At 49.4% G+C, this 25,956-nt stretch overlaps 11 protein-coding genes across 11 annotated transcripts; 4 read left to right on the top strand and 7 right to left on the bottom strand.

Annotated features, from left to right (window-relative positions):
- Positions 1–325: 325 nt before the first annotated feature.
- On the top strand, positions 326–2,217 carry T069G_06390 (amidase domain-containing protein; the record flags this gene model as incomplete). Its single annotated transcript, XM_056173600.1, has 5 exons — positions 326–610; positions 693–1,076; positions 1,137–1,204; positions 1,262–1,763; positions 1,819–2,217. The coding sequence occupies 5 exons, from the start codon at positions 326–328 to the stop codon at positions 2,215–2,217; spliced, it is 1,638 nt and encodes a 545-aa protein (XP_056027179.1).
- Positions 2,218–2,327: 110 nt separating this feature from the next.
- Positions 2,328–3,396, bottom strand: T069G_06391 (uncharacterized protein; the record flags this gene model as incomplete). Its single annotated transcript, XM_056173601.1, has 2 exons — positions 2,328–2,486; positions 2,539–3,396. 2 exons carry the CDS (start codon positions 3,394–3,396, stop codon positions 2,328–2,330), a joined length of 1,017 nt encoding a protein of 338 aa, XP_056027180.1.
- Positions 3,397–4,007: 611 nt separating this feature from the next.
- Positions 4,008–5,855, bottom strand: T069G_06392 (multicopper oxidase domain-containing protein; the record flags this gene model as incomplete). Its single annotated transcript, XM_056173602.1, has 1 exon — positions 4,008–5,855. The coding sequence occupies one exon, from the start codon at positions 5,853–5,855 to the stop codon at positions 4,008–4,010; it is 1,848 nt and encodes a 615-aa protein (XP_056027181.1).
- Positions 5,856–6,759: 904 nt separating this feature from the next.
- T069G_06393 (iron permease FTR1 family domain-containing protein) lies at positions 6,760–7,925 on the top strand (the record flags this gene model as incomplete). The annotated part of the gene is made up of 2 exons (XM_056173603.1): positions 6,760–6,797; positions 6,854–7,925. 2 exons carry the CDS (start codon positions 6,760–6,762, stop codon positions 7,923–7,925), a joined length of 1,110 nt encoding a protein of 369 aa, XP_056027182.1.
- Positions 7,926–8,287: 362 nt separating this feature from the next.
- T069G_06394 (uncharacterized protein) lies at positions 8,288–9,902 on the bottom strand (the record flags this gene model as incomplete). The annotated part of the gene is made up of 5 exons (XM_056173604.1): positions 8,288–8,926; positions 8,993–9,151; positions 9,205–9,429; positions 9,497–9,594; positions 9,656–9,902. 5 exons carry the CDS (start codon positions 9,900–9,902, stop codon positions 8,288–8,290), a joined length of 1,368 nt encoding a protein of 455 aa, XP_056027183.1.
- Positions 9,903–10,946: 1,044 nt separating this feature from the next.
- T069G_06395 (esterase PHB depolymerase domain-containing protein) lies at positions 10,947–11,915 on the bottom strand (the record flags this gene model as incomplete). Its single annotated transcript, XM_056173605.1, has 2 exons — positions 10,947–11,522; positions 11,580–11,915. 2 exons carry the CDS (start codon positions 11,913–11,915, stop codon positions 10,947–10,949), a joined length of 912 nt encoding a protein of 303 aa, XP_056027184.1.
- A 4,032-nt stretch (positions 11,916–15,947) lies between these two features.
- On the top strand, positions 15,948–16,590 carry T069G_06396 (ricin-type beta-trefoil lectin domain-like domain-containing protein; the record flags this gene model as incomplete). Its single annotated transcript, XM_056173606.1, has 4 exons — positions 15,948–16,048; positions 16,123–16,226; positions 16,299–16,401; positions 16,461–16,590. The coding sequence occupies 4 exons, from the start codon at positions 15,948–15,950 to the stop codon at positions 16,588–16,590; spliced, it is 438 nt and encodes a 145-aa protein (XP_056027185.1).
- Positions 16,591–17,022: 432 nt separating this feature from the next.
- T069G_06397 (pre-mRNA splicing factor domain-containing protein) lies at positions 17,023–18,201 on the bottom strand (the record flags this gene model as incomplete). The annotated part of the gene is made up of 1 exon (XM_056173607.1): positions 17,023–18,201. The coding sequence occupies one exon, from the start codon at positions 18,199–18,201 to the stop codon at positions 17,023–17,025; it is 1,179 nt and encodes a 392-aa protein (XP_056027186.1).
- An 868-nt stretch (positions 18,202–19,069) lies between these two features.
- Positions 19,070–19,623, bottom strand: T069G_06398 (ribosomal protein s14p/S29e domain-containing protein; the record flags this gene model as incomplete). Its single annotated transcript, XM_056173608.1, has 3 exons — positions 19,070–19,132; positions 19,231–19,402; positions 19,517–19,623. 3 exons carry the CDS (start codon positions 19,621–19,623, stop codon positions 19,070–19,072), a joined length of 342 nt encoding a protein of 113 aa, XP_056027187.1.
- Positions 19,624–21,934: 2,311 nt separating this feature from the next.
- T069G_06399 (glycosyl hydrolases family 16 domain-containing protein) lies at positions 21,935–23,364 on the top strand (the record flags this gene model as incomplete). Its single annotated transcript, XM_056173609.1, has 2 exons — positions 21,935–22,734; positions 22,788–23,364. The coding sequence occupies 2 exons, from the start codon at positions 21,935–21,937 to the stop codon at positions 23,362–23,364; spliced, it is 1,377 nt and encodes a 458-aa protein (XP_056027188.1).
- A 548-nt stretch (positions 23,365–23,912) lies between these two features.
- On the bottom strand, positions 23,913–25,640 carry T069G_06400 (FAD binding domain-containing protein; the record flags this gene model as incomplete). Its single annotated transcript, XM_056173610.1, has 5 exons — positions 23,913–24,196; positions 24,274–24,485; positions 24,546–24,829; positions 24,911–25,486; positions 25,557–25,640. The coding sequence occupies 5 exons, from the start codon at positions 25,638–25,640 to the stop codon at positions 23,913–23,915; spliced, it is 1,440 nt and encodes a 479-aa protein (XP_056027189.1).
- Between the last annotated feature and the right edge of the window lie 316 nt (positions 25,641–25,956).

Consider the following 25,956-nt stretch of genomic DNA (forward strand, 5'->3'; position numbering starts at 1 on the left):
AACCTCCGACCCAGCCATTCTCCATCCTCCCCATCGCAACCCCTCATTTTGCCTGACGGCTGAGGGGTAGCGATTAGATATGGTAATAGCCCAGTGCGGTTGGGTTGCCAATTGGGGCAAGACGTTCCCCGGAGTCGCGAGGCCGGTATCTCCCATGATTTGGTCCGAGGCCGTTATAAGCCGGCCACGTTCCTCTTGTCGCCACAGCTGATGAACCATCTTTCCTTTCTCATTAATCAGAAACTTGATACACAATACACAGTGGATTTTATTTATAAATTACACTTGCACCGTTGATTCAATAAGGGATATTACATAAGGAATCATGGGTGACGCTCAGCAGATCACAATTTGGCAAGACAAAGTCTCGTTGGCCAGGGCCCGGCGCGATGCTGGCCTGGCCAAGGTCGAGCCCAAGCTGGAGGGCATCCCCGATGTCCTTCCCCTGAGTTCACAAGATCTGCCAAAGTCCGTGCTGACGGCGCGGGAAATCGAAATCACCGAAAAGTATTCCGTCACAGAACTGCTCAAGATCCTCCGGGAAAAGAAGATTACCGTCGAGGAGGTGACGCGGGCCTTTTTGCGTAGAGCTGCGCTAGCCCAAGCTGCTGTATGTCCTCATATATCCCACATGACATCGCGCATTTCTTCCATAACCACCACAGAATAAGCACAATTGCTAACGAGTTTAGACGAATTGCCTTACTGAGCTGTTGTGGGATGAGGCCATCGCTCGTGCAAAGCACCTCGATTCCTTGCCGGAGCCCAAGGGTGCCTTCTTTGGCCTCCCCATCTCAACCAAGGAGCACCATGGCATGGTTGGCAAAAACATCAAAACCTCTGCCTCATACGCTGCTTGGGTTGAGACAGAGCACACCTCAAACCTGCTTTACGACATTCTGTACAGTGAAGGGTGTGTCTTTTACGCTAGAACAACTCAGCCGCAAACTATTATGCACTTGGAGACCGAGAGCAATGTCTATGGACGAACAGTTAACCCATACAACCGGGATCTGACACCCGGCGGTAGCTCTGGTGGCGAATCTGCCTTGGTTGGTATTCGTGGCAGTATTCTTGTAAGTGATACGAGTGACCATGTTTGTGGTTTGCGAGTATGAGACTAACAAGTCACACAGGGCGTTGGTGGCGATATCGGCGGCAGTGTTCGATGCCCATCAGCTCATGTCGGCATCTATGGCTTCAAGTAAGCCAAAGCAACCCTACCATATCACAGGTTCCGTGTGAGTTAACATGTTTCCAGGCCATCTTCCAAGCGTATCTCTGTCGCCGGACAGAAGGCCAACATGGCTGGCAAGGAGACAATTCTCTCCACCCCAGGACCGATGACAGTAGAGCGTGACGCAGTCGAGCTGTTCATGAAGGTTGCCATTGCTGCCGAGCCATGGCGCCTCGATCCATCACTTACAGCCAAACCTTGGACGCCGTACACCTTCACGAAGCCGCTTAAAATTGCCGTCCAATGGTGGGATGGTGTTGTCCAGCTGCATCCCCCCATGAAGCGTGCATTAGAAGAAGTTGCCGCCGCGTGCCGAAAGGCCGGCCACGAGGTGGTTGACTGGAATTGCGAGTCTCTTGGCCACGATGAGGCCTGGGACATCATCTCAGGGCTCTACTGGCCTGATGGTGGTGAAGAAGTCATGAACTTGATGAACTCGACCGGGGAGCCCATTTTGCCATTGACAAAGTTCATTATTGAAGAGCAGCCAAGCGTCAAGAAGATGACCGTACCCGAACTTTGGGATGTAAGTGCTTTCTCCTCCTATCACTCCAGTCACAGAAGCTAACACTAGTACCAAGATTTGCGCTCGACGAGATGCGTACCGAGCAAGATACGCCAAGGCCTGGACAGCCACCGCAGCCAACGGGGAGAGAGAGGTAGATGTCATTCTGTGTCCTCCATCCTTCGGCGCTGCTGCTCCCCACGAGCAGTCCCGGTACTGGGGCTACACTTCGCAATGGAACCTCCTGGATTACCCGGCTGTTGTCTTCCCCGTTACCACCGTCGATCAAGTCAAGGATGTCAAGGACCCCAACTACGTACCGAAGAACGAAAAGGACCGATTCGTGTATGAGATGTACAGCCCCGAGAAGTATGTCAATGCACCGGTGAGCCTGCAGATTGTTGGAAGACGGCAGTACGACGAAAAGGTCCTTGCAGCACTGAAAGAGATTGAGCGTGCCATGGGAAGACCATGATCTAATGTTTTTGGTTGATAAACTATGGTATTTGTAGACATAGAAAAGAGCAAGGTGTATTATAGCCCCAAAATATACCAAAAATTCTCCATCTTCCTTATACATGCCATCTAAGCGTATAATTCGGCCTGTCTCTCAAGCACAATCGGATACCTTACGGATCTCGGCTTGAGATGGGCAAAGTTCAAGTCAATGCCTTCCTCCACATCAGGAAACGGCCCCAAGGGAGTAATTGCTAGCGGGTTGATCTTTGCATGGCTCTTTGTGTACTTTCGCAAAGTTAGCTTCCAGCAATTTTGGCTCGTTTGAAGTTTTACTCACGTTCTCTTTGATGTGTTTAAAGTCCGTCGTCTCTTTGAATCCCTTCACGTTCCAGTAGAGATTCTTCAGCCATTCGTGAATAACGGGGTAATTTGCGCGAATCGTCCCAAGATTGCATTTGAAGTGCTGGACATAGACAGCGTCGAATCTGATGATTGTGGTGTACGCTCGGATGTCCAATTCAGTAAGGGATTTGCCTAGGATGTACGGTCCTCCGTTGCGATGGATCAAGCTTTCGAGATGATTCAAGGCTGCGAAAACAGTCACCACGCCCCGATTGTAGTCTTCCTGTGTCTCTGCAAATCCGGCCTTGTAAACCCCCGAGTTTAAATCCCTTTGCATCCACTCCGTAATTTCATCAATCTCGCTTCTCAAATGCGTCGGATAGAGGTCAAGTTCAGACTTTTGCCCGTCTTGAGGCAGCACATCGTTAAACGCATTTGGTAACCAGCGCAGCAACTCGGCGCTTTCGTTGTTCACAATGGTCCCAGTTTTCGTATCCCACAGGACCGGAACGCTGTATCGTCCTTTGTAATCGGCATCTGATTTGAAGTAGACGTCATGCATGTACTCGGACTGAAACAGTTTGTCCACTGTCGCTCCGGGGTATTCATCGTTTGAAGCAGGAAATCGCCAGCCGGGCCATCCATTGTCGTCACCCTTGGGATACGGCTTTACGACCGACACATCGATGAGAGATTCCAATCCCTTGAGGGATCTCACTAGGAGCGCGCGATGCGCAAATGGGCAAAAGAGCCCAACATAGAGATGATAGCGGCCAGCTTCGGGAGGGAACTGGCTACCAGACTTGATCACTCCATGCCAGGAATCGTTGGGTCCTGCGTGTACGACAGCCATGTTGAGCTTAACAGATTCAAAGAACGAATATGCTGTTGACTTTGATGTGATATATTTTCCACAACTGAAGGGAGTTTCAGTGTGCTACTATGTATTTGGAGGCTAGAGCATTAATAATCCACAGTAGTAGCCAAGGATGCTATCCGATGGACTCAAGATGGAATCTTCCGTTCGGGCCCCGCATCCGAAGACAGCGTCGTGGGGTCAATTCGACGCTACTATTTCCATCTTTGCTGACAATTGCTGAGACATTCGCGGTGATGCAATTTAGAAATACTCGTCTCCATGAGAATATGCATTTGTGGAGTATGGTGGCGAATAGTCTGGCATTGCAAACGATCAAATGTCTTCACATCGAATGAAGAGCGTCGACACGGCATCACAAAACAATGGCCCCGGCAGATCCCGAGATCATCAAGACAAAAGACAACACCCTACCATGTTGAACAAACCATTCCAATTGGCATTTGAAACTATGCAAAAGAGCCTCAATTAAGAAACATCAAACTCCATTTTGTATTTTCCTTCCCACCACCATTACTCGGGGTATTTTACCAAAACCTAACTTAAGCCATCACATGCAATCATCAAAAAAATCATGTCCCTCTTCCTCAGGACTTGGGCGGGTTTTCCACAGTCTCCTCCACCGCAACTTCACCCTGCTCTGACTCTGGCACGTTCTCATCCGCCTGCTTATTCTTCACATCCGCCAGGCCGTAAATCACAATGCTGATGATGCCGATAATGGCGGACAGGATAGAAAACACAAGCGCAACGATTCCTCGCGCCGTGAATCCATCGGGGATCCAGCCCGGCTGGGCAGCCTGGTTCTTGAGATCGAGGAAGTTTGCTGTGTCAGCTGCGGCGTTTCCATTAGTGAGAATTCCAGCGGCCTTGCAAACGTCGAGGTGATCTTGGGGGATCTTGATGCGCTCCTGCATCTGCTCGGGGGCCTCGATCAGGATCATGGCCAGACCGGAAGCAAGATGCCAATCGATGTGGCAGTGGAAGATCCAGACGCCGGGGTTGTCGGCAACGAAACGCATGACAAAGTAGCCTTGGGGCGGCAGAACGAACGTGTCTCTGCGGGCCGGGATCTTGGGGAACGCGGTGTGGTTGCTTGGGTCGTAATAGACAGGGTCTCCGTTCAAGTAGTCGTAAAAGTGAGGCCCATAGGGCGGCGCACGATCAATGACCTGGAAGTTGTGGCCGTGAAGATGGAACGGGTGTGAGCCACCGTCGGCGTTGTTTACCACGATCTGCACGACATCGTTGTGGTTGAGAACCATTGGATGTGTGAATTCGCCGTAGATCTCGCTGTTGGCTACCAAATCTCCAGCAGACATGGCAGTGAAGAGAGATGGCACCTTGGGCTTGGTGTAAGAGATGTTGTTCAGGAATGCGTAGCTGAATCCCGTGTTTAAGTTGTTCATGATGACCGTCACGTTAATCTCCAGATCAGGCTCGGGGAGAAGCTCCATCTTGTCCACAGGCACCAGTGTAATATCGTCGAAGGGAACGAGCTCCGTGGCGTCAGTGACATTGATTGTGGCCTGTGGGTGGTCGGCATTCTTGTTGTACTCCAGCCAGTTGGTGTTGTTCAGTTGAAGATCGTCGGGGATACCATCGAGCAGGGCAGAGTCCGCCACGGTGACAATGGGATAGTTCGTTGTTGTCTCGTTCTTGGTCGTCAGGAGGATCGCATATCTCTGAGCGACAGCAATGTAGAGAGTGTCAGCCTCGGTAGGCTCCGTGTATACACCATCGATTTCCACAATTTTAAAGGTGTGGCCTTCGATGTAGAAGTACTGCGCAACAAAGGCACTGATGTTGATGAGTCGGATCAGATATGTCTTGTTCGGCTCGACAGGGAGGCTGGTGTTCATGGTATCGTTGAAGAGGAAGGATGATGGAATAGGTTCTGCGCCGGTAGGGTTGTACACAGACATGAACTCTTCCGACAAAATGCCATCAACCATCTCGTGGTACCAGTCAGACAAGGTAACTGTAAACTCTCCATCAAACTTGAATGGCGCATGCTCGTCGTGCACGATGAGCGCCTGGCGGTAACCATCGGGGTAGCAGTAGTCTGTGTGGCAGTGATACCAGTAGGTGCCGTTCTGGTTCACAGTAAAGTTGTAAGTCATGCTCTGTCCAGGAGGCACAGGGCACTGCGTGACCATGGAAGCGCCGTCCATGTGGTTTGTGGTGTTTTGGAACATGCCGTGCCAGTGGATTGAGCACGGCCTGTCTCCAAGGCCATTGTGCATGTTGACGACGAGCTGATCGCCCTTGTCAACCTCAATCAGAGGCAACGGCCATTGGTTGTTGATTCCAACAACTTTGCGCTCCGCCAATCCATCAGGGTTGGCCGTCACCCAGGTGACATTGAAGTCGTATGTGACTGTCTTGGCCTGGCAGCCAAGGGCCGCGAGAGCCAGAACCAAAAAGCGCTTCATCTTGAACACAACTGACTTTGGCTTCTCCTCTGCCACCTCCGGGTGAGTGTGGGTGTGTCAAGGTTGATATCTATTTCGGCACCGACACAAGGGCACCAGAGAGACTAGGTCAAACTTCTCTTCTCCCCAACACATTCCGAGGTCAATTGCCAATCAATCAGATAATCAATCCCTACCCACGACAACGAAACGGAGAAAAAGAAGAAAAAAACTAAGTAATCCCCGCAGGCTAGATGAAAATTTCTACAGCAGTTGTGCCGACCATCGCAGCACCAGATCCTTGTTCTCACGACCCGAAAACGAATTAAGGCCCGTTTAGACTCACAGCGAACCCCCCGAGGCGTTCAATAGCTCTGCCGAGTTGCCGTTTGGCGTGATCAGATAACTATGTTTCGGCCCTGTAGTTGAGCCATTTTCCCTGATCAGATTATTTTGCCCACGATCAGATAACCCAAACGTCCCAAAAAGGCGGTTGGTGATGGTGGGCCACGGTGCCGTCTTAGCCGAAGCGCCGGAGCTGGAGATGCATCAACAGCCTCTGACTGGACGATTTTGTTATCTGATCATATCTGATCATCTGATTTGGCTTGAGCCATGTTCAGCCCCGTTTCAATGGTTGCTTCCGACCGGTGTCGAAATGATCCGTCGGGGAGCCAATTCGAGTTTCCATTACAAGATGCCCTTGCGGTTCCGGCTCAGGTCGGTTGGGGACAGCCGGGGAATAAAATTTTCCCAACCTTAACCAGTTCAATTCGTATAACATTCGCCCCATACAGCCTTGAATGGCTAAATATACTTAGATTGCCCATCGCCGTACCAATTGAACCAGCTCGTTTCTCTTCCCTCCATCTTTCAGCTCACCCAGTTTCTCTCTCTTGGCCTTGGGTGCCATCTGGTAGACACAATGGCGAAGAACGTGTTTGCTGTCCAGATTTTCTTCATGTAGGTTTATTTGTCAACACCTTGTGTTTAACCAAGTACTAATGATTGTTGAAAAGTGTGTTTCGAGAATGTTTGGAGGCGGTCATAATCATCTCCGTCCTGTTGTCCTTCCTCAAACAATCTCTCGGAGGACCAGACCAAGATCAAGCCATCTATAAACGCCTGGTCAGGCAAGTATGGCTTGGTTCATTTGCGGGTATCATCATCTGTCTCATCATTGGCGGTGGCTTCATCGGAGCGTTTTATGGCCTCGGCAAGGATATCTGGTCAAAGTCTGAGGATCTGTGGGAGGGCATCTTTTATCTGATTGCCACCATCATCATCTCCTTCATGGGACTTGCACTCCTGAGAATCAACAAGATGAAAGACAAGTGGCGTGTCAAGATCGCACAGGCCCTGGCCGAGAAGTCAGCCGAGTCAACCAAGAAAACCACTTGGCTCGGTGACTGGTCAAGAAGGCATGTCATGTTCATCCTGCCTTTTATTACAACGTTGCGCGAGGGTGTTGAAGCCGTGGTGTTTGTCGGTGGTGTCTCTCTTAGCTTGCCTGCCACAGCTTTCCCTCTGCCCGTTGTTTGCGGTATCATTGCTGGTCTCGCTGTCGGCTTCTTCATCTACCGTGGTGGTAACCTCATGTCGATTCAAATCTTCCTCATTGCTTCCACCAGCGTTTTGTATCTGATTGCCGCTGGCATGTTCTCCAAATCTGTTTGGAGTCTTCAATACCACACGTTTGCCCAGCGTGTGGGCTCAGATGTCGCAGAAGAGGGCAATGGACCGGGCTCTTACGACATTACTGAAACCGTCTGGCATGTCAACTGCTGCAATCCCGAAACCGATAACGGCTGGGATGTCTTCAACGCCATCCTTGGCTGGCAAAACACCGCCACTTATGGCTCCGTCATTGCTTACAATGTCTACTGGGCATTCCTGGTCTTGACTGTCTCTCTCCTCATCTACGAGGAGAAGACTGGATCATTGCCTCTGAAGAACCAATTCTTGAGTGCCATGTCCAAGGTCCCGGGACTTAGAGGATGGGCTGCAAAGAAGCGTGCGAACCAGAACTCGAATGTCAATGAGCACGAAGTCTTCCGACAGGTCCAAGCCGCAGGACTTCTCAGAGAGTAGAGTTGCCGAAATGGTAAAAGATTCTTTACAAACTACAGATTCTTGGACATAAAAAAAAAGTGTGGCGGGTAATGGGCTATCGTATTATTGTGATGGGAGTTTTGTATTGACGGCGGATATATCCAAACGGCTGGGAGGGTTCGGTTTTGTTAGTGCTTATGAAGACTAAAAGATGATTCATGAAAACCTTATACCTTTATTTTATTTCTATTTCCCGTGTGTCATAGCCAACATCGCTGACTCAATATCCGTACCGTGACCCACCAAGCCTGAAATCGCATACCCAGATTCTATTCATATTGTCGTCTATACAATTTACTTTTCTTCCATCCCAACGATCACAAACGTCAAAGAACTTTTGTCTACAGCCATCCAATCCTTCGAAACAGAAAGGTGCTGCCTCCAACAACAGCCGTTGCGCCAGTAAATGCTATCAGCGTTCCATATCCGCTGCCATACCCGCCGGCGGCTTGGCCTTGCCATGGCATTCCCTTGAGCAGCGCCTCACTTAATGGCCCTGAGACGACATTGCCAATGCCACGCCCAGCAGACAGCCAACCGACCACCATGAGAGGGTCATAGGTGGAACGGCTCCCGCTGTTCTCTTCCCTAGATCCGCTGCCTAATGACATGAGATGGGACATGATTCCAGGCCATGAAGACGTATAACATCCCGCAAACATGCCATAAACGAAGCAAAATACGTAAAGAGAGGCCATGTTACTGCCTAGTCCCCAAAGGAAAAAGGTACCAATCGCGGTGCCGACGGTCGCTATTCCAAGACACGTCGTCACATGCAGACGATCAATCAAGGTACCCATGGCGACACATCCTATAACAGAACCGACATTCAAGACCAAGAGTGTCAAAGCCGACGGGAAATCACCAGCATCGAGGTACACCCGCGCGTATGTTGGCAGATAGATACCCGGAAGGAAGTATCCAACTCCTTGCACAATGTTTGTGAGCTGATACATGCCAAAAGACCGGTTTGCCAGGAACTTCAGGTTAAACGGCCTGTAGTGAGCCGTGGCAGAAAAGGGTAGTCGCGGCTTAATGAACCATACCAATGGCGCGGACAAGACGAACATGGCGAGAGCCCAGATCCGCAATGTGGTTCTGAATCCGTACTTGTTGAGGAAGAACTCGAGAAGAAGAGGAATAGTAAAACCACCGAGGCCCGTTCCAGACCACATTACGCCGTCGACAATGAAGTTAGCGGAATGCTGAATAGTTATAAGGGTTGCAAATACATACAAGCGAACCCCTTACGCTTGACGAACCATTCGTCCATGTATAGCATGCAGGGACAGTAGCAGATGGAGCCACCGATGGCATAGAGGACTCCCTGGGTCAAGATGAGGTGCGTAACATTTTGCGAAAAGGAAGAGATGGCGAGAGCAAGGCAGAGGAATAAGAGGCCGGCGACAGGCGCATAACGGGTTGGCTTTGGGTATATGCGCTGGACAGCCATGATGATTGGAATATCGAGATACATGATACCCTATTTGATACAAATAACCGTTAGCATTTACCTTGCTAATTGTTCGCTCGTGCAAGTAAACAATTACCATTGCAGTTGTGCCAATTACGGCAGTTTTAGATGACCCAGCAAACGGCTCATGTGTGCGATAGTAATCCTGAAAAACACCAAACGAAAATGGAAAGCCTATCAATTCTATTTAGCGACAATCTTTCAGCACACCAAGAGACAATCCGTCCTCACTCACCCCATACCAACGCTTCCAGGACGAAGCAAGCGGCTAAGAAACCCCATGCATCCTTTCCCCTGTCAACAGGCGGTAGGGAGAATTCTGCTGCGCCGGTGGGAGGATTCTCATCATCTCCAGAAATAATTGCCCGGTCCGAATTGTAATTGCTCTCAGAAGGCCCTTGATCTGGGACATGAGCCGTCTCTGCGGATAGAGTGTTTGGCGGGGCTTTCTTTAGTTCGATGGATGACGCTTCTGCTGCCATGGCCCCAGGCTAGACACGCTCAATTGCTTATAAAACGCGGCAGTTTACGGGTGATTCTGGCACTCAATTAGATGGAGTAATTGGATCAAGTTGATACCAGAAGATGGAATCTCGAAACTCGGGGACATTGGGCATTATAGCCGCTCCCAATGAGCTGGTGGCGTTGATAACGTTTGCTCCATCAAACAACATCCATCTCATCCATCTGCGCCCTACATGTCAAAAACTCACTTGCCGTGGTGGGGTCTACGGAATGTCCACGAATGAAGGCCTCGTGTGGAAGAAGCTGACTCCACTATCCCCAGCCAGCGCAGAACTCAATCCGTTTCTCCAGATGCTTCCATCGATTGTATGGAGATTTTTGCATTGTCACTGCTGTGAATAAACGCACACTGAACCCACTCGATGCCAAGATTAACACGTAAATACCGTACAAGACAATTTGAGTTGCGGATGTTGATGACGATCTGAACTAGAATATTGCTTTCCCGGACCTAGCGGGTACAGTGCTGATGCTGATGCCGATTCTATGTGCCCTAACTGTGGTTCGATCTCAACTCAATAAGTCATATTTTGGCAATATTACGGAATAACTTTCTCTTAAATGTTAAATGTATTGTCGGCATCTTATAGGTGATTAGAGGATTGCTTAGAGATCCAAATACGGTGCCAGCCTACATTATTTTTTTGAGAAGCAGTTCTGTCATACAACACTTACCTAGGGTAGAAGAAAGATGCAGTATACAGGCCCATGTGCTCAGGTAAGCTCCGTATCACCAGCTGCGAGTGGACGACAGATTAGTTATTGAATGATACAATACATACATCAAATAACTCAAACATTCCACTTAACACACAAAGATTGCCATCAATTCTTGAAGGAAAGAGAAGAAAGAAAACCGTTTCGCACAATAAATTTAATCATCTACTTCCTTATTTTCATTAAACACCATCTTAGCTAGTCTTGACCTATGTACAATTTATCTTGGTCATTGAAGATATACATTTAAACTTGACCAATATTCATCCGCGTATAGCGGCAAATTATGGCTTAAAGTTGACAGAAAGGAATGAAATAACCTCTTTCGAGACGTCAACCTTTGAAACCGGGGGCCATGCGTGGCTCCCTCCATCAATCTTAATGTGTCGCAGCAAGCTGTCAATGCCCGCACACTTCCACCTAGTATCGTGAACACCAGAGTTGAGATCAGTAGTAGCCGAAGTGGTGCACTGGTTGCGGGAAGCCCATCGCGAGAGCCAGTCGGGAATAGAAGGGAGAGGTCCACCACGTCCAGGACCGGTAGGGTTGTATGGAATCGTGGTGTCGCCAGTTCCGTGAGTCTCAAACATGGGCAAAGGCGAGCGAGCCGGGTGGCAGTTGTCGTTCCCGGTGACATCGGTGTACATGGCGCCTGAGACGGGAGCAAAGGCTGCAAACTGGCCGCCGTGGTCAGGGCTGCAAGCAAGAGTGTTGACAAAGCCACCGCCGTTGGAGTGGCCAGTGGCGTACACGCGGGCCTCGTCAACACAGTAGTTGTCCTTGATCCGGTTGACGAGATCGGTCGTGAACACCTTGTCACTGACACCAGGGGTTGCGTAGGTTGGTCCTTGCCAGTTTCCCTGTAGTCTAATTAGAATAATCTAGTAATTATCGAATTCAAGATATGATAGACTAACATTGATGCCTTGCGGATACACGACAATCATGTTGGAGTTGACGGATGGGTCAGAGAATCGGGTGGTCTTCTCAAAGTTTGTCATGTTGTCACCCGAGCCGTGGTAGGCGATGATCAGAGGCTTGGGGGAGCCTGGCTTGTAGTTTGCAGGAAGATGGATCAGGTAGGTTCGAGTTCCGCCACTGCTTTCGAAGCTATACTGGTGTGTTTGACCAGCCCAGTCGTGAGTCCTCGAGCATCCCGCTGAAGCACGCTTCTCGACGCCGATGGCGGCACCGTGGGCAGAGCCAACAAGGCCGGCAACAGCCACAATGGCTTGGACAGAAGAAAACAACATGATGAAGTATAAAAGGTAATCAATGTTTTGCTTGAGTACACTCCTTGGAGAACTCGAGTTGAAACAAGATGCAATGACTAGATATTTATACTATTCATCTGTGGGGATTGTAATGGGTCATACTATATGCATGGGACGCTTCTATATCCTTTCCGGACCAACACCAAATAGCCTCTTAGTGCCCCGTATAGTCACATTCTGAGATCCTTGAAACCATTACTGCGATATGCGCATGGTACGAGGAACGCCTCCGAGATCAGCCGCATTGTTGCTGACGTTGTTTGCTTGGCATCGCCGACGTAGTTCCGTACTTACCAGAAGGAACATAGGTAGATTCGTATACAGGTATAATCCCCGGATCAAATCCAAGGCTAAAGGGGGCCCCTGGAAGAAACGAACGTCACTAGGTCATTGTCTCCTCACATAAAGTTTCCCACAAACAAGACCCATTTAATCCTCTCTCCCAGCCTGGGTAAGGCTGATTATAAACCCCGTTTTGAATATATCACTCAATAAGTATTCTATTTTCGTTGTATATACCACGCATCATCAGACAGACAATGTCAGCGGCAGGGTCGGTGTCCAACATACTGTTCCGCCTAAGAAAGGTGCATAACCCACACTCGGAGTTGGAATTAACTCAGCTAGGCTACTCCGAAAGGATGATCAACTGCTACTTGAGCTGTTTTAGCGCGCCTATCAGTGTACAATAATAATACGCTTATATCAAGCTTGGTCTTTATTCAACCATCACACCACGGGGTAAGACTCCTCCTCTTCTCACTATAATGACTGTACATCTATGGTCTACTGCTCTATCCGTGTAAGGAGAATTCAACTTTTACGACATTTCCTGTAGGGCTTTCCAGCTCCTACCATGATCCTTGTCTCTATTCAATCAAAATCCTCCTTCGGACACAGCGGAGTAATATTCTACAAAGGGAGCTAAGTTCATGCGGAGAAGAGCGATCATAACATGGCTCCACCGCCTGTCCTTTGATCTATACCGTAACTGATCACTGAAGAGTATCAACTCCAAACATTAGGAGGGGTATACTCTATAGTTAGGCAAAAGCTTTCTGGAAGCCTAATGGCCCCTGTTGTCGCGTGCCAAGCCAGCTAAACCCGACTCAAGAGTTGCCAGGCCAGGGCCGGACTTTAAATCTTCATGGTGTTCTCCACTTCGGGTTGATCAGTTGCTGTCCTCATTCAGCAGGTAACTGTAACTTACCTAGTCGCCAAGTAACCTAAAGGTGTCCGAAAGGGGGGGGGACAACATGGCAGTAAGCCTAAAATTAGTAGGGGCGATGATACCTCGGATCCCAAATAACCAAGGTATATGGGGATTTTTAGCGAATCATTGGTGTCCTCGTACATGTAGGTTGTCTACGGAGTACCGAGTGCTCAAAACCCGTTGTTCTAAAGCCAACTTCTCTGTGATCTGTTGTCTGCAATTAGGGTTGGTTCTTAATACTGAGTCAATTCATGCCCCCCGAACCACACTTGGCAGCACAAGGAGCCTTTTGACCTGGTTTCACAACAATTGGAGAATCCCTTCTGGTCATGGGGCTGAAGACAAATTATTTCTACCAGTTACCTATTCGGCAATAGTATTATTAAGAGGTCTCCCGAAATGGTGTCGTAAATGTTCATATCCCCACCTCTTATTCCCAATAGTCAGAAAGGCAAATAGCACAACAGCCCATCATACTATTGAGCGAAGCTATATATACTCAAGCATCAGCATCAACGCCCACCCCAGAGCGCGCAACAAACGATGACTAGACATAGCTACTGCAGCTTTCTCTGCGTGTGACACCTAAATTGCCTGATCTAGAGAAGCAAACACGGGAAACCCCGAAATCGCAGGCTGTTGGCGGAGCTCAGAGTATCCACTCCCAACATTTTCGTCATACATCTCGAGAGCCTAAGAAATATGTACTCCGGTATGTTCCATATGTATTCTCCATGGCGGGGAAGCATTCGCCCGACGGACTGTTTGAGAGGATAGCTATAATCCGAAGGAGCGGTTGTAAGGCCAACCGATGAAGGGTCAAATTGTCTAAAGGCATGATGACCAGTAAGTCCAGGTGAAAAAGATGACCACTTTGTAATCAAGCACATATTAGCTCATGGGTCAGACGATATGTGCTTCCCATTTAGGAGCAGTCGGAGCATGGATGTATCCGATGCCACTTAGACGTTGCCCCGTTTTGCATCAGTCCCACGTAAATATTCCTGATGAGGCGAGGACGACACCCATGTAAACTCGACTAACTGAACTACAAGCTCGATGCACTGACACAAAAACAAGTTTATTCTATAAAGTTATTTTTTGTATCAGGTTTTCTTTGCTTACCTCTTCTTTGTCATTTGGGCGACCAAAAAGTCACAAGTTACTTGCATAAACCGGAGATGGGCGAAATCGAATTGGCAGAGAGATGCCACTCCCTCGTCTCTTGAGCTCTGACAATCGTCGACCTTACAACACAATTTTCTACCACCATGTACCCCTACAAGGACTCATAAGTACCTACCTAATAAGAAGTGAGGCGAAATAAGAACATATCAACCTTCCCAAAGAGAAATATTTGCTTGATTGGATATACGGCGACCCTTACGCCCAGCCGCATATCGTCTCCGCATCCAGATGCCGTGTTACCGAGGTAGGCATTTAACTTTCGACACAGACAAAATATTTACTGGGTTTTGACTTGCCAACCATGCTCTCATGCCGGTCATTGGTGTCCTGCATATTACTCCTGCGATCCACAAACAGCCTGCGGCACAAATTCGCCGCAATACAGAGTCGGTCAAAGCGAATATCGCAACTCTCAACAGCACAGTCAGCTGACTTTGAAGTTGATATAAATCCCGTATAATTCTTGTATAGACTCCTTAGAACTGATGGATCTTTTACAATTGAGGCCGGCTAGAGAGGAATCCAATCACATGTATTCTGAGAAATCATGTTGCAGGCCATGAAAGAGACTTGCAAATCATCCAAGGCATATATATGCATGGCGAAAACCATATCAATCAACATGACACAGGTGTGACGGTGCTCCTACTGGGCTGAGTAATAATGCAACTTTCTCGGCCACGTAGCTAAGCTAACTTATGCATAACTATTACTTTGCCCTGCATCCGTGGCTTGCTAGATGTAACCTACTGGTATTATAATGAGGGGAAATTCAGGTCACAAACACGATGCTATGGTCGGATATCGGCTGTGGGATTGGACTAACACAATTCGTGGCCAAAGATGGGCAGCTTCGTCACTTATGGTTACTCAGGGAGGAGCTTGGCGCAGTCAATTGCTGGGCTCCCCGCCTCCATCCATGGTATCGTAGCGATTGAATTGGATAATGACATGAAGAAGAATAAGAATTGTAATAGTATCAATATAGCTTCATTGAGTTGATTATGTTTACAATTATGACAAGCGTCTCTTGTGGAGCGCCGTGCAAAAGATCAACTCTCACTTCGTAAAGACAACTATGTGTAATACACCCTGCAAAGCATACCAACTCACATCAACTCGTATCAACAAAAGCTCTCAAACAATAGTCTGTTTCAGACGCGCATTTACTCTTTACTAATTTGCGAAACATCAATTCAAGTCCCTTGATGGCCTTGGTCACCTCATACCTCATCCCCGCATTCTCCCCAGCATCACATCCCGACCTGTGAACAAGTGGCTGGCTGGATGATATCACGGATGGCCAGTCAAGAGAGATCCAAACATGGCCTCCTCTCGTTTGCCAATGGCATCAGATTGCAAAGAGTCTGGGCGAGAATCGAACGGCGTACAATGTGTCATATTCGGAACACGACGGCAGAATCTTTGACGTAAAACTCAACAGCCAAACAACCGAACATGGAATCAAGGCAAAGAGAAAAGTTATATAAAGTAGGAAGATATTCCTCTCTCTCATCGCCATCACAATCACCAACACACTCACCAGCTCAATCACAGCAAAACAAAACAGCTTCTTACCAAGAACATCCCACACCACAGCCTCCATCAAAATGTCTTTCGGCGAGGGAACCTACTACGTCTGCACCAATCTCGGCAACCACAAGGCCATCGACCTCGAGGCATCCGAGCCCACCGGCCGCATCATCGAATAGTGAGTCTCAATCTCCACATCACCAAAATCGTTTTCAACAAACGGCTAACGCAAGAAAAACTCTCTTTCCATAGCCAATCCCACGGCGGCAAAAACCAGCAGTGGCGCATGACCAAAATCACCCACGAGGAATTCAGCATCCAAAGCGTCGCCACCAACACTTACATTACGGCTCCAAGTAAGTCATTCATTATCAACACAAAGGCGCTTTGAGCAAAACTGGCTGACTTCCTTTGTTCCCAACGTTAAGATGGAGACGACATGACCGCCAGAGGCTCCAAGCTGGCCCCTGAGTGCAACAGCGTTGCCCGCTGGAAGATTGTAAAGGCCAGCTCTAAGGGCGACTCCTATTTGTAAGTGCCATGGCATTCATCCTGCAGAGTGTCAGTCCATCTTAACAGTCGATATATAGTATCCGCAACGTGGCGTATCCTAACAAGGTCCTCGACGTGTCTGGCAGCAACCAGGCGGACTTGACTCCCATCCTCGTCTACACGTACCATGGAGGCAACAACCAGCAGTTTACCTTCAAGGAGGTGTAAAGAAAACACATCTCATAAAACTTGTCCGATTTCAGGGGTTACGTAGGACTTTGTTAGGCATGGCCAAGATTGAGAATGAACATCTCCACTCATTTACAGCAACACTTCCGCTCGTTTACAGTTATTGAAGGATTTGGTTATCAATGTCACTTCGACTGAGAAGGAAATTGGACAAGAAAAAGGGTAGCTAGCTGCAGTCGCCAATTTCAAGTCATGTTTGCTGCCAATATTCACAAAATGGTCGTGCTTGTGAGGTGAAGCTCCAACGAGGAAAAAGTATTCAGTCATGATTATCATTAGTATTCCTAGTTGTCAATCCACAACGCCAGATGATATTCCCATCCAATCTTTAATTAATACAATACAATGCGGCTCTCCAGATTAGATCATGTCGTCCATATGCCCATGCGCCAATATCATCATGTTATATCACTAATCTCGATCCCGTACATGTCCGCGTCTGCTTCGGTTGTCCATGTTCATTGCTTTCCGATGCAGGCCGTTGACGAAGCCTCGATCTCCTCCCCTCTCCCGAGCTCTGTCGTCGGACTCTCTGGCGGCACGCTCTCGCTCCTCTAGAGCTGCCAGTCGTGCCTCTCGATCCTGATCAAGATCAGATGCGGCCGACTGCATGGCAGCCAGTTTCCGGGCCTGTTCTTCCGCTCGTTGTTCCTCTTGCCTAGGGTCATCGCGCTCCTTGTAGGGGCGTGCGTTTGCCGGCGAGCGCCTGCGCGGACGGTCTCCTCTGCCGTTAGAATCGGAATGTCGGTATCGGCGGTCGCGACTACTATCACGATTCCGGTATGAATCGTTTCCATGCGGTCTTGTCTCGCGCTCTTGTGAAGCGTCTCTTCGGCGACTAGGTGCGGAATCTCTGTCTTTTGAGTGATCCCGTCGTCTTTCACGGTAGCTGTGGCGGCGTTCTCCAGATTCCGAATCATCGTCTCGATGGTGATGACGTCTTCGTGGGCTGCGAGATCTGGAATCTTCGCGGCGACGACGTCGCGAATGCCGGTCCTCATCACGATCTCTGCTCCGATGTCTGCGATGCTTCCGCCGATGTCCGTCTCCGTCTCCGTCTCTGTCCTTCTTCTTGCCATCGTCGATGCCCATGGATGAGAGGAGCTGGCGGCGTCTGATGGGGTCGTTCATCATGGCCTCGTACGCGGCTTGTTCCTGTCGTTTGATGGCCAGCAGAGGATCGTCGCGGATCTTGGCCGCTGTGTCGCGCGCGCTGTTCGCGTTCTGCAGCGCAATGAAGCTCTCCTGTCCAGCCGCCTTTTCGAGATTCTTGTGGTCGGTGCCCTTGATGAGGTTGTCGATCCTCCTCTTGCCCAGCAGGTAAGCCTCTGTTTCCTCGGTTGTACCAGCCTGGCCGTCGGTAGGGCCCTGGTACATCCAGTCGACGCGATCAACCCTCTTGGTGCCTCCCGCAGCCTCCAGCTGTCTCTGGATTTCCTCCTTTGCGCGCTCCTCCTTGATCTCATTGATGCGCTGCTGGGTGCGTTTGCGCTCGGCGAGAGCCTTTTGTTCTTCTTCGTAGACGGCCTGCTGGTTCCGCCGCAGACCGGGATGGAACGACTTTTTCAAGTTTAAATCTCCGCCACCCATAATTGCGACGTCGTTATTGAACGATCAGAAATCCTATGATTGAATGACGGTCGTGCGATTGCGAATGCTTTCGGTTGATGCGGTGCAAATGGCAGGGCGAGAATGAGTTGCAGGATCAAGGCTGTTGAGAGTGAACTAAACAAACAAAAATCAAAGATTAGAATGATGCAGCAGCCTTGGGGGGCGAAGTGGGGAACGCCACATGCAGATTCGCAGCCTCAGCTAGTTTGGCTTCACTCGTAACTCATTTACTCTAATCCATTCTTGTTGTTTGTCAACTAGATCCCAGCAGTGTTTCTGACAACATTGTGGAAGCGCAGTTATATCCTAGAGTGCAAAGAAAAGTAATTGATCTTTTATATTTCAATTTATTGTTGCCGGCTTGTATTTGACAAGTGACAACTCTGTGAAATACGGATATCCAGGGTAGCTCACACGACCTCGGCTCTGTATAGAGTATTAAATGTTCTCCGGCGAGTCAACTTGACAGCAATTGATAGCCAAATAGCCATCAGATGCCAATGAATAGGATCAAGAGAAGCTGCTAGAATAAGATACTAAGGGTAAACAAAGGCTGTGCTACACATAACTTGCGGATGCGATTAATAGCGCCTGCGCCGCCGTCTCTGAAGAGTCAATGTACACACATCTTGCCTTTTGAGGCCCAAAAGGACACAGCAGAATCACGACCGAATTAAAATGGTCCCTCGACATTGGTTGAAAAAGATTCTTTGCCCTTATTTTATATCCCCTCAGCTCTGTCGCCCAAAAGTTGCGTCTACCAGAGACTCCGTGATATCGTACACAGATTTATACAGTCGAAGTCACATATAATCATGATTTTTGCGTCGTAAAATTCCCACCCCGTCTACCAGCTTGCCCTCTTCACCCCAGGAAGATTTCCCGCCATGGCCTCCATACGGAAATTGAACTGCAAGGGAAAGAAAAAAAAACAATGTCAGCTTATGGGATCGACCAACTTCAACACCAGCACCCAGACAAATCAATTCGACGAAGGAGAGGACGCACTCTTGTCATCTTAAACGCCCTCAGCACACCACGCCCCTGGCCTCCCATTATACAGCGGTTGCGAATCTGCGTGGGCCGGGTGTAGCAGTGCATCTGCGACAGCTGCAGCTGAGCCGTGGCACGAGTTCGGGGCGGCAAAGTCGTGTTGCGGATCACGTATCGAAGAGCTTGTCTATAAATAGAAGAAGAGAGAAAAAGAGGCAATGATTAGCACTTTGTGCACGACCAAGGGTTTGTTTACCGGCTTTTGTTTGGCCGAAGAGGGGGTTTTTGATGAAAGAGTTACCTCTCGGCCTCGTGTTCCTCAAAGACCTTGCGCTTGGTGTGGTCGCGAATGGTGCGGGCCTTGACGAAGCAGCCCAGGTCGAGCTTCTTGGCCCGGAACATGGACATGTTGGGCTGGCGGTTTGTTTTTGGCGAGCGGCCGAACCGGAACCTGTGCTGTGGGAAATGGTTGGCGATGGGCGATATTGCGATATTGAAGTTTCGGGGCCAAAGTTTGATGATGCCAAGCTTGCGGCGTTTAGCCGGCGAACTGCCGACATTTCTTGTCTTGGTAACTAATTTCGACTAGCGATGGACAAATGTGATCCGCACGTTGCAACCATCGGGTCATCGCGCTGTGCTCTGGAAAAATGATGCCGAATTCTCTCGAGATTCCATTTTTTACATTTTGTCTTTTCTATTTTCTATGCCGATTCGGATCTTGATGCCGACTCGGATCGCAGAGTGCCGTGTTGAATACTATTTCGTTTGTTGCTGGTTGAGCCAGTGCCGGCACTTCAATGCCTTGTACCCGAGTACCTCTCCATGAGACCCATCTGCGCAGCGCAAGTGGTATTTGGTACATGTTCTACTGTAATGCCGATAATGTCCTACCAATAGGCGTGTGAGGATATCGATGGACCATTGTGCCTATTATGGGATATGTATTTCGGTTCAGGGGGCCAAGCAGTGGGATAGGTGGGATGGATGAGATACCTGTGCCTGTTGTGCTTGTACCTGTGACCAGTTGCCTCTTACTTTTGCCTAGGTATTACCCGCTGTCTGTATACAAGGCCTCCATGCTCTGCTGATGTCACCAGTTCGAATAGATGGACAAATGGCATTGCCGAAAAGCAATTGAGTCGTGAATTTGCCTGCCGACTCAACCGTTGACAGCTGCTCTCTTGGGCTTGGATTCAGTTGCGGAGGCGCAGTTGATGCTGGTTTGATTGCGAAATGGATAACCCGGCATGGCTGCAAAGAATCGGTTAAAGGGTGGGTTCAGTGCGGACAGAGCTCCCTCTCATTGATTAGACGTGAACTGACGGTTTCAAACTGCTGGATCTTGAGTGCCCACTGGACCTTTGTACTCGATACCTGGACTGGGGTATCAATGGATGGATTCTATAATGGTAGCACTACAAGCAGTAATTAAGATGATTGATGCCGGGATCGAACTTCTAGCTCGACAGTCGCGGTGCCTGGTATTTCCGTGTATCTTCTACCTAATCTTCCCGCATCGTTAACTGCATGGCAGTAGGTACACAATACTGCACGTCTCCATCTTTCAGGGGAAATAAGCCCCCCCAGCATCTATGCCCGTGTCGGTTTAGCGGGCTCGGCGCGCTGTGCCGGATCGGTCCCTGGCGCGACTCTTGGCCCTCCTCTTTTTGTTTCCTTTTTCTCTCTTGTTCCTTTTTTCTCTTCCATGGATGGAGTTCCGTCGAGCTTCTTGAGCATTTTTGCCTCCTTGGGCCAAGCCAAGAAAAGCAGCTTAAATTAGTGCCTCGATGCTACTGTACACACATGAATCGGGCCCCTTGCAGTAGCGTCTGTCTGTGATTGTATCTGTGTCTGCACCAACGTGCATATTGTGATGCCAGATACAGTAATAAGGAGTTGGTTGTTCTGTTCCATGTGGGTGGCTGCTGCGTCTGTGTCGTTCGTATTCAATGTTCCCGTTTACATCAACCGTCAACGTGCACGATCAATGACTTGAGACGCCCTCCATGGAATCAACAATCGATCAACCTCCAGGGACATCAATTCCCCCGTCTCTGGGCGTGTCAGGCGCTGCAGGCCGCTGAAATTACCACCCTGGACCTCAACTGCTATTGTAGACCCGCCGTGCCAGTCCATGGATGTATCGGGTACCTTCTCTGCTGCCCCCCCGGCCGGGCAAGGCTTCGTACCCCTTACACCCGTTGCGGACCCCTCGGGGCTTCTTCCCCGTCTCAATGCAAATGCATCAAATCAACCTGGAGCCCCTAATCCCAATCTCTTTCGTTCGTTTTGTTCTTTTCCTTCTTCCGTCCTTAACTCTTCACCTTCGTCCTTCTTTGAAACTCTGCAAATCATCAGAGACTCTCGACAATCGCTCAGGGGCCCTGCCGTCTCGGTGCTTGTTGAGACTTGTCTCGTCCTCTCATTGTCGAAACTCGACGCTTTGATTTGATCGCCGCTCACTCTCTCCGGTGACAATCTGCTTCCAGTCACTTGCTGCCTCGAAAAAGCAACAGTACATACACTCTCTCCGCAAACAACAAAGCCAACTTGTTTTCTCTGCAGGGTCAGAGGAAGCCTTACTCTCTCTCATATCATATACAGTTGATACACTCCTTGTCACTGTATCTGATCTCATCCTTCGGCATATCGAAAGCCTTGCAAATTTTAATATATACCCTTCATTCCGCCACACACCTCGAATACAGCTTCCACAATGCGGTACTTGAGCGGTCTCCTTGCGGCCGCCCCTTTGCTGGGCCTCGTCTCTGCCCAGGTTTCCACAAGCTGCAATCCGTTGAACTCAACCGATTGTCCTTCCGATCCTGGTTTCGGCACCGACTACCTCTTCAACTTCAACACCACACCGTCGTATGAGCTATGGGAGACCACTGCTGGATCCGTCACGTATGACAGCGAGAATGGCGCCGGCTTCACCATCAAGAAGCAGGGTGACTCGCCCACCATCCGAACCCTCTTCTACTTCTTCTTCGGCCGTGTCGAGCTCCTCCTCAAGGTCGCCCCGGGCGTCGGCATTGTCAGCTCTGCCATGTGGCTGAGTGACGATCTCGACGAGGTCGACTGGGAGTTCCTCGGTGTCAACAACACCGCCGCCTCCACAAACTACTTTGGAAAGGGTCTTCAGGACTACCACAATGCCGGCGTGTACACCACCCGCGACAACCAGGCCGACTTCCTCAACTACACCACCGTCTGGACCAAGGAGGGCATTGACTGGTACATTGACGGCCAGCACGTCCGCAACCTCACCCCCGATGCCGCCAACAAGACCCGAAACTACCCCCAGACCCCCATGAGACTCTCTCTTGGTATCTGGGCCGGTGGTGACCCGTCTCTGCCAGAAGGTACCCGTGAATGGGCCGGTGGTAACACCAGCTACGACCAGGGTCCCTTCACCATGTACGTCAAGAGTGCTCGCATCACCGACTACGGCGGTGGTTCCGAGTACGCTTATGGCGACACATCTGGCTCATGGGAGAGCATCAAGGTTACTGGGTAAGTTTTTTTTCACATTGTACATGAAATTTGCATACTGACCAAGTCACAAGCGGAAACTCCACTGCCTACAAGGCCATCCACGAAGTGCAAACGCCCAAGCTGTCCATCAGCCAGAAATGGGACAACCTGCCCGCCGGCGCCAGAATCGGCGTCTACGTGGCCGCCGGTGTTGTCGCCGCCGTCCTGATCGGAGCTCTGCTCTGGTACTGCATCAAGCAGCGCCGAGACGGAGCCCGCGAGGCCCGCCTGGCCACCGAAATGGAAAAGATGGACCGTATGGAACTCGACAAACTGAAGCGCGAAGGCGTTGATCCGGACGCGTATACTGACTACGATTCTCGCAGTATGAGGAAAGAAGGCGTCGTCACCTCTGATGCGCCCCCAGCAAACGTCGGCCCCCTGGACAGCAAGGGCTGGTCAGCCGTCAACATAGAGTCGCCCATGCAGTCGCCCGCCCCGTTCCTCAACAAGGAAATCGGTGATGTTGCCGGAGGGGATCATCCCGGAAGCCCTGGATCTCCCGCCCCGTCTCATCCCGGCCCCAAGCGAGGCTCCAGCACAGCTCCCATCCGAACCTTCAGTGCGAGCCACTCGGGCTACCAGGGACTCCCCGGCGGAGAAGTCTAAAGTGGGCAAAAAAAACGTCATGAAATGGAAAAAAAGAAAGCGGTGATTTTTGACTCTTTTGTTGTTTTTGTTTGTTAACTCAGAGGGATATCTGGGGGCTCATACAGCGCGTGGATGAACGTTTTTGCGTCTTTAATTATTTCCAAAGGGGTCTTCAATGACTTTGTTCTTTCGTGTTTGACTTTTTTTGCCTCCAGACCTTATGGATGGCGTTTAGGTGTTGAGCTAGAAAGGGGATGTATGGCATTTATGGACACTTTTTATTACTACTATATCTTTTTGACCACATTTGCGCCCTCGGGCCTCTTTTTCAACCAAAAAAATCTTGCATATAATTCAGCTTGGTCGTGGGAATGAACATATTTCAATTACAACATCATCATTGAGCTTCTGGTTACGTTGTGATATAATGAGTGTTGAATGAAGCCATGTGCATGTCCTGTACTTTTTTGTTATTTGAATATCCTCATACTCGTTAACTCATTATAATTATTATAAATTATAATATATTGTCCATCAAACAACACCACTGTCCATTCCTCTACGCCTTATGAGCAAGTCGTCTTGCTGACTTTGAAGCCGCCAGGCATCAGCTTCTGAAAGACGCCATGAGGATCATACTTTGCCGCCGTAGTCTTCAAGAAATTAAAGTTGTCGACTCCATATCCACAGAGCGGGTTTTGCGAAGGAGAAGCATAGTTGATGTACAGGAAAGGGTGGTATGTGCCGTATTTCTTCGCAACAGCCTCCGTTGCGGTAATGAAGTCGTCTCGCGCGGCGTACATCATGCTGTCGAGGCTGGGGTCGGTCCACCGCGAAGTCAGCCACACCACTATGAGAACATCATGTTAGCATGGTCGTTATTTGTTTGTTTGTAAGACGCTAGTTTACAAGGAATGGAAAGCTTACCGATCTGGTCATCTGTGACACTCTGGAGGCCGAGACTGTTGCCGCCACTGCGAGCTGCGTATGACTGCTGGACCATGGGCTGGGGGATAAACGAAATCATCCAGTCAACCTGGTCTTTGTGCTCGAGTCCGTTGTAGATCTCATCAGTCACGTCCCAAATGTCTCGGACGGTGACATAGTCGTTGGAAAAGGTTATGCTGGAAGTCACTTGACTGTAAACTCGAAAGTTAGTGGAGCTTACTCTCAAATGGAAAGACAAAGAAGAGACATACCGATATCCCTTGGCCTGAAACTCACTGACTTGGTGCACAAAGTCGGCAAGCTTGATGTGCCCAACATCGTGCTTGACCTGGTTCGGCATGTTTAGGAATTCTTGCAGAGAAGCGGGATTCTCCTCGCCAATGGTGTTTCCAAAGGCAGCGTTGACGATTTGACCTTGATTATTCGCCAAGTACACAGTCATGAGCTGCACTGACGTGTTGACATCGAAGTGATTATTCGCCGTAAAGTCAACCAGAGCCTGGCTCATCTGATCTTGCACTTCCGAGTAACTAGCCTGCGGTCCATTCAAACTAACAAAGACCTCTCCTCCCCAAAGCCCATCAAAGTCAAAAGAAGCCATCTTGAGGTGTGTTACGATACCAAAGTTGGTGTTGCCTCCCTTCAGCGCCTTGAAGAGATCCGGATAACTCGTGGCATTGGCATTCACAATCTCACCAGAGGCAAGCACAATCTCATAATTGAGGATGTTGTCAATGGCCCATCCTCGCTTGGGTTGGAAGAGAGACTGGCCGCCCCCGAGGCTGATACCGCCGGCGCTGACGTCCTCGCAGATTCCGCCCGTAAAGCCAATATTGCTGCTGTTGAAGGCGTCGTAGGTTTCGCCCCAAGTAATACCAGCGCCAATGCCAATATATGAGCGATCTTTAGCCAACGAAGCTGAATTCAGGGAGCTGAGATCAATAGAGACACCATCGTCGATGCTATTGAAGCCTGGGTTGGCGTTATGTCCGCCTCCTCTGACGGCAAATTGGCATTGGTTCTTGACAATGATTTTGACGGCCTTGGACACGTCGAGAGCGGACTTGGGAGTTACGACGCAGCCTGGATGCAGGACTGAGGTACCAGACCATCGAGCATTGATGAGAGTGTTGTATTGTGATGTGGAGGGAGAAAAGAAGACGGATGGGAGGGCTTGGGATAGCTCCCGACACTATAAGGGATGGAACCAAGTTAGAGAGATGAAACCATGTGTACCGTGTTGGGGAACTGTGAAGCCTTACACAAGTAGTGCTCGAAGCTGCTGGGACTGCGTCGGCATATCCAGCCAGTGCTAGAGCTGAAGCAAAAGCCAGAGCGTTCTTCATTTTCGACAATGAAAGGTATGACCGGCCCCTCGTTAACAACTAAACTTATGGGTAAAGAGTAGAATGATGTCCTTTTTTCTTCTTCGCTAGGAAGCCATGGGTCATTTGAAACAATATAAAGTGTTGAGTTGTCACGTGGATCTGTGTGACCACTCTCCTTGCATGTGGTCAAGCCCACTTTCTGTTTGCTGCTGCTCGCAGATAGCTTTTTCCTTCTTCATAGTATCAGCATAGTAAAACACAGAGAGTTTTGCACCTTTTCAGTTTGTCAGCTTGTCAGTTTGTCAGCTCGTCATGAAGCATCTCTTGCCAGGCC

This window comes from Trichoderma breve, chromosome 4, assembly GCF_028502605.1.
Source record: "Trichoderma breve strain T069 chromosome 4, whole genome shotgun sequence".
Lineage (NCBI taxonomy): Eukaryota > Fungi > Ascomycota > Sordariomycetes > Hypocreales > Hypocreaceae > Trichoderma > Trichoderma breve.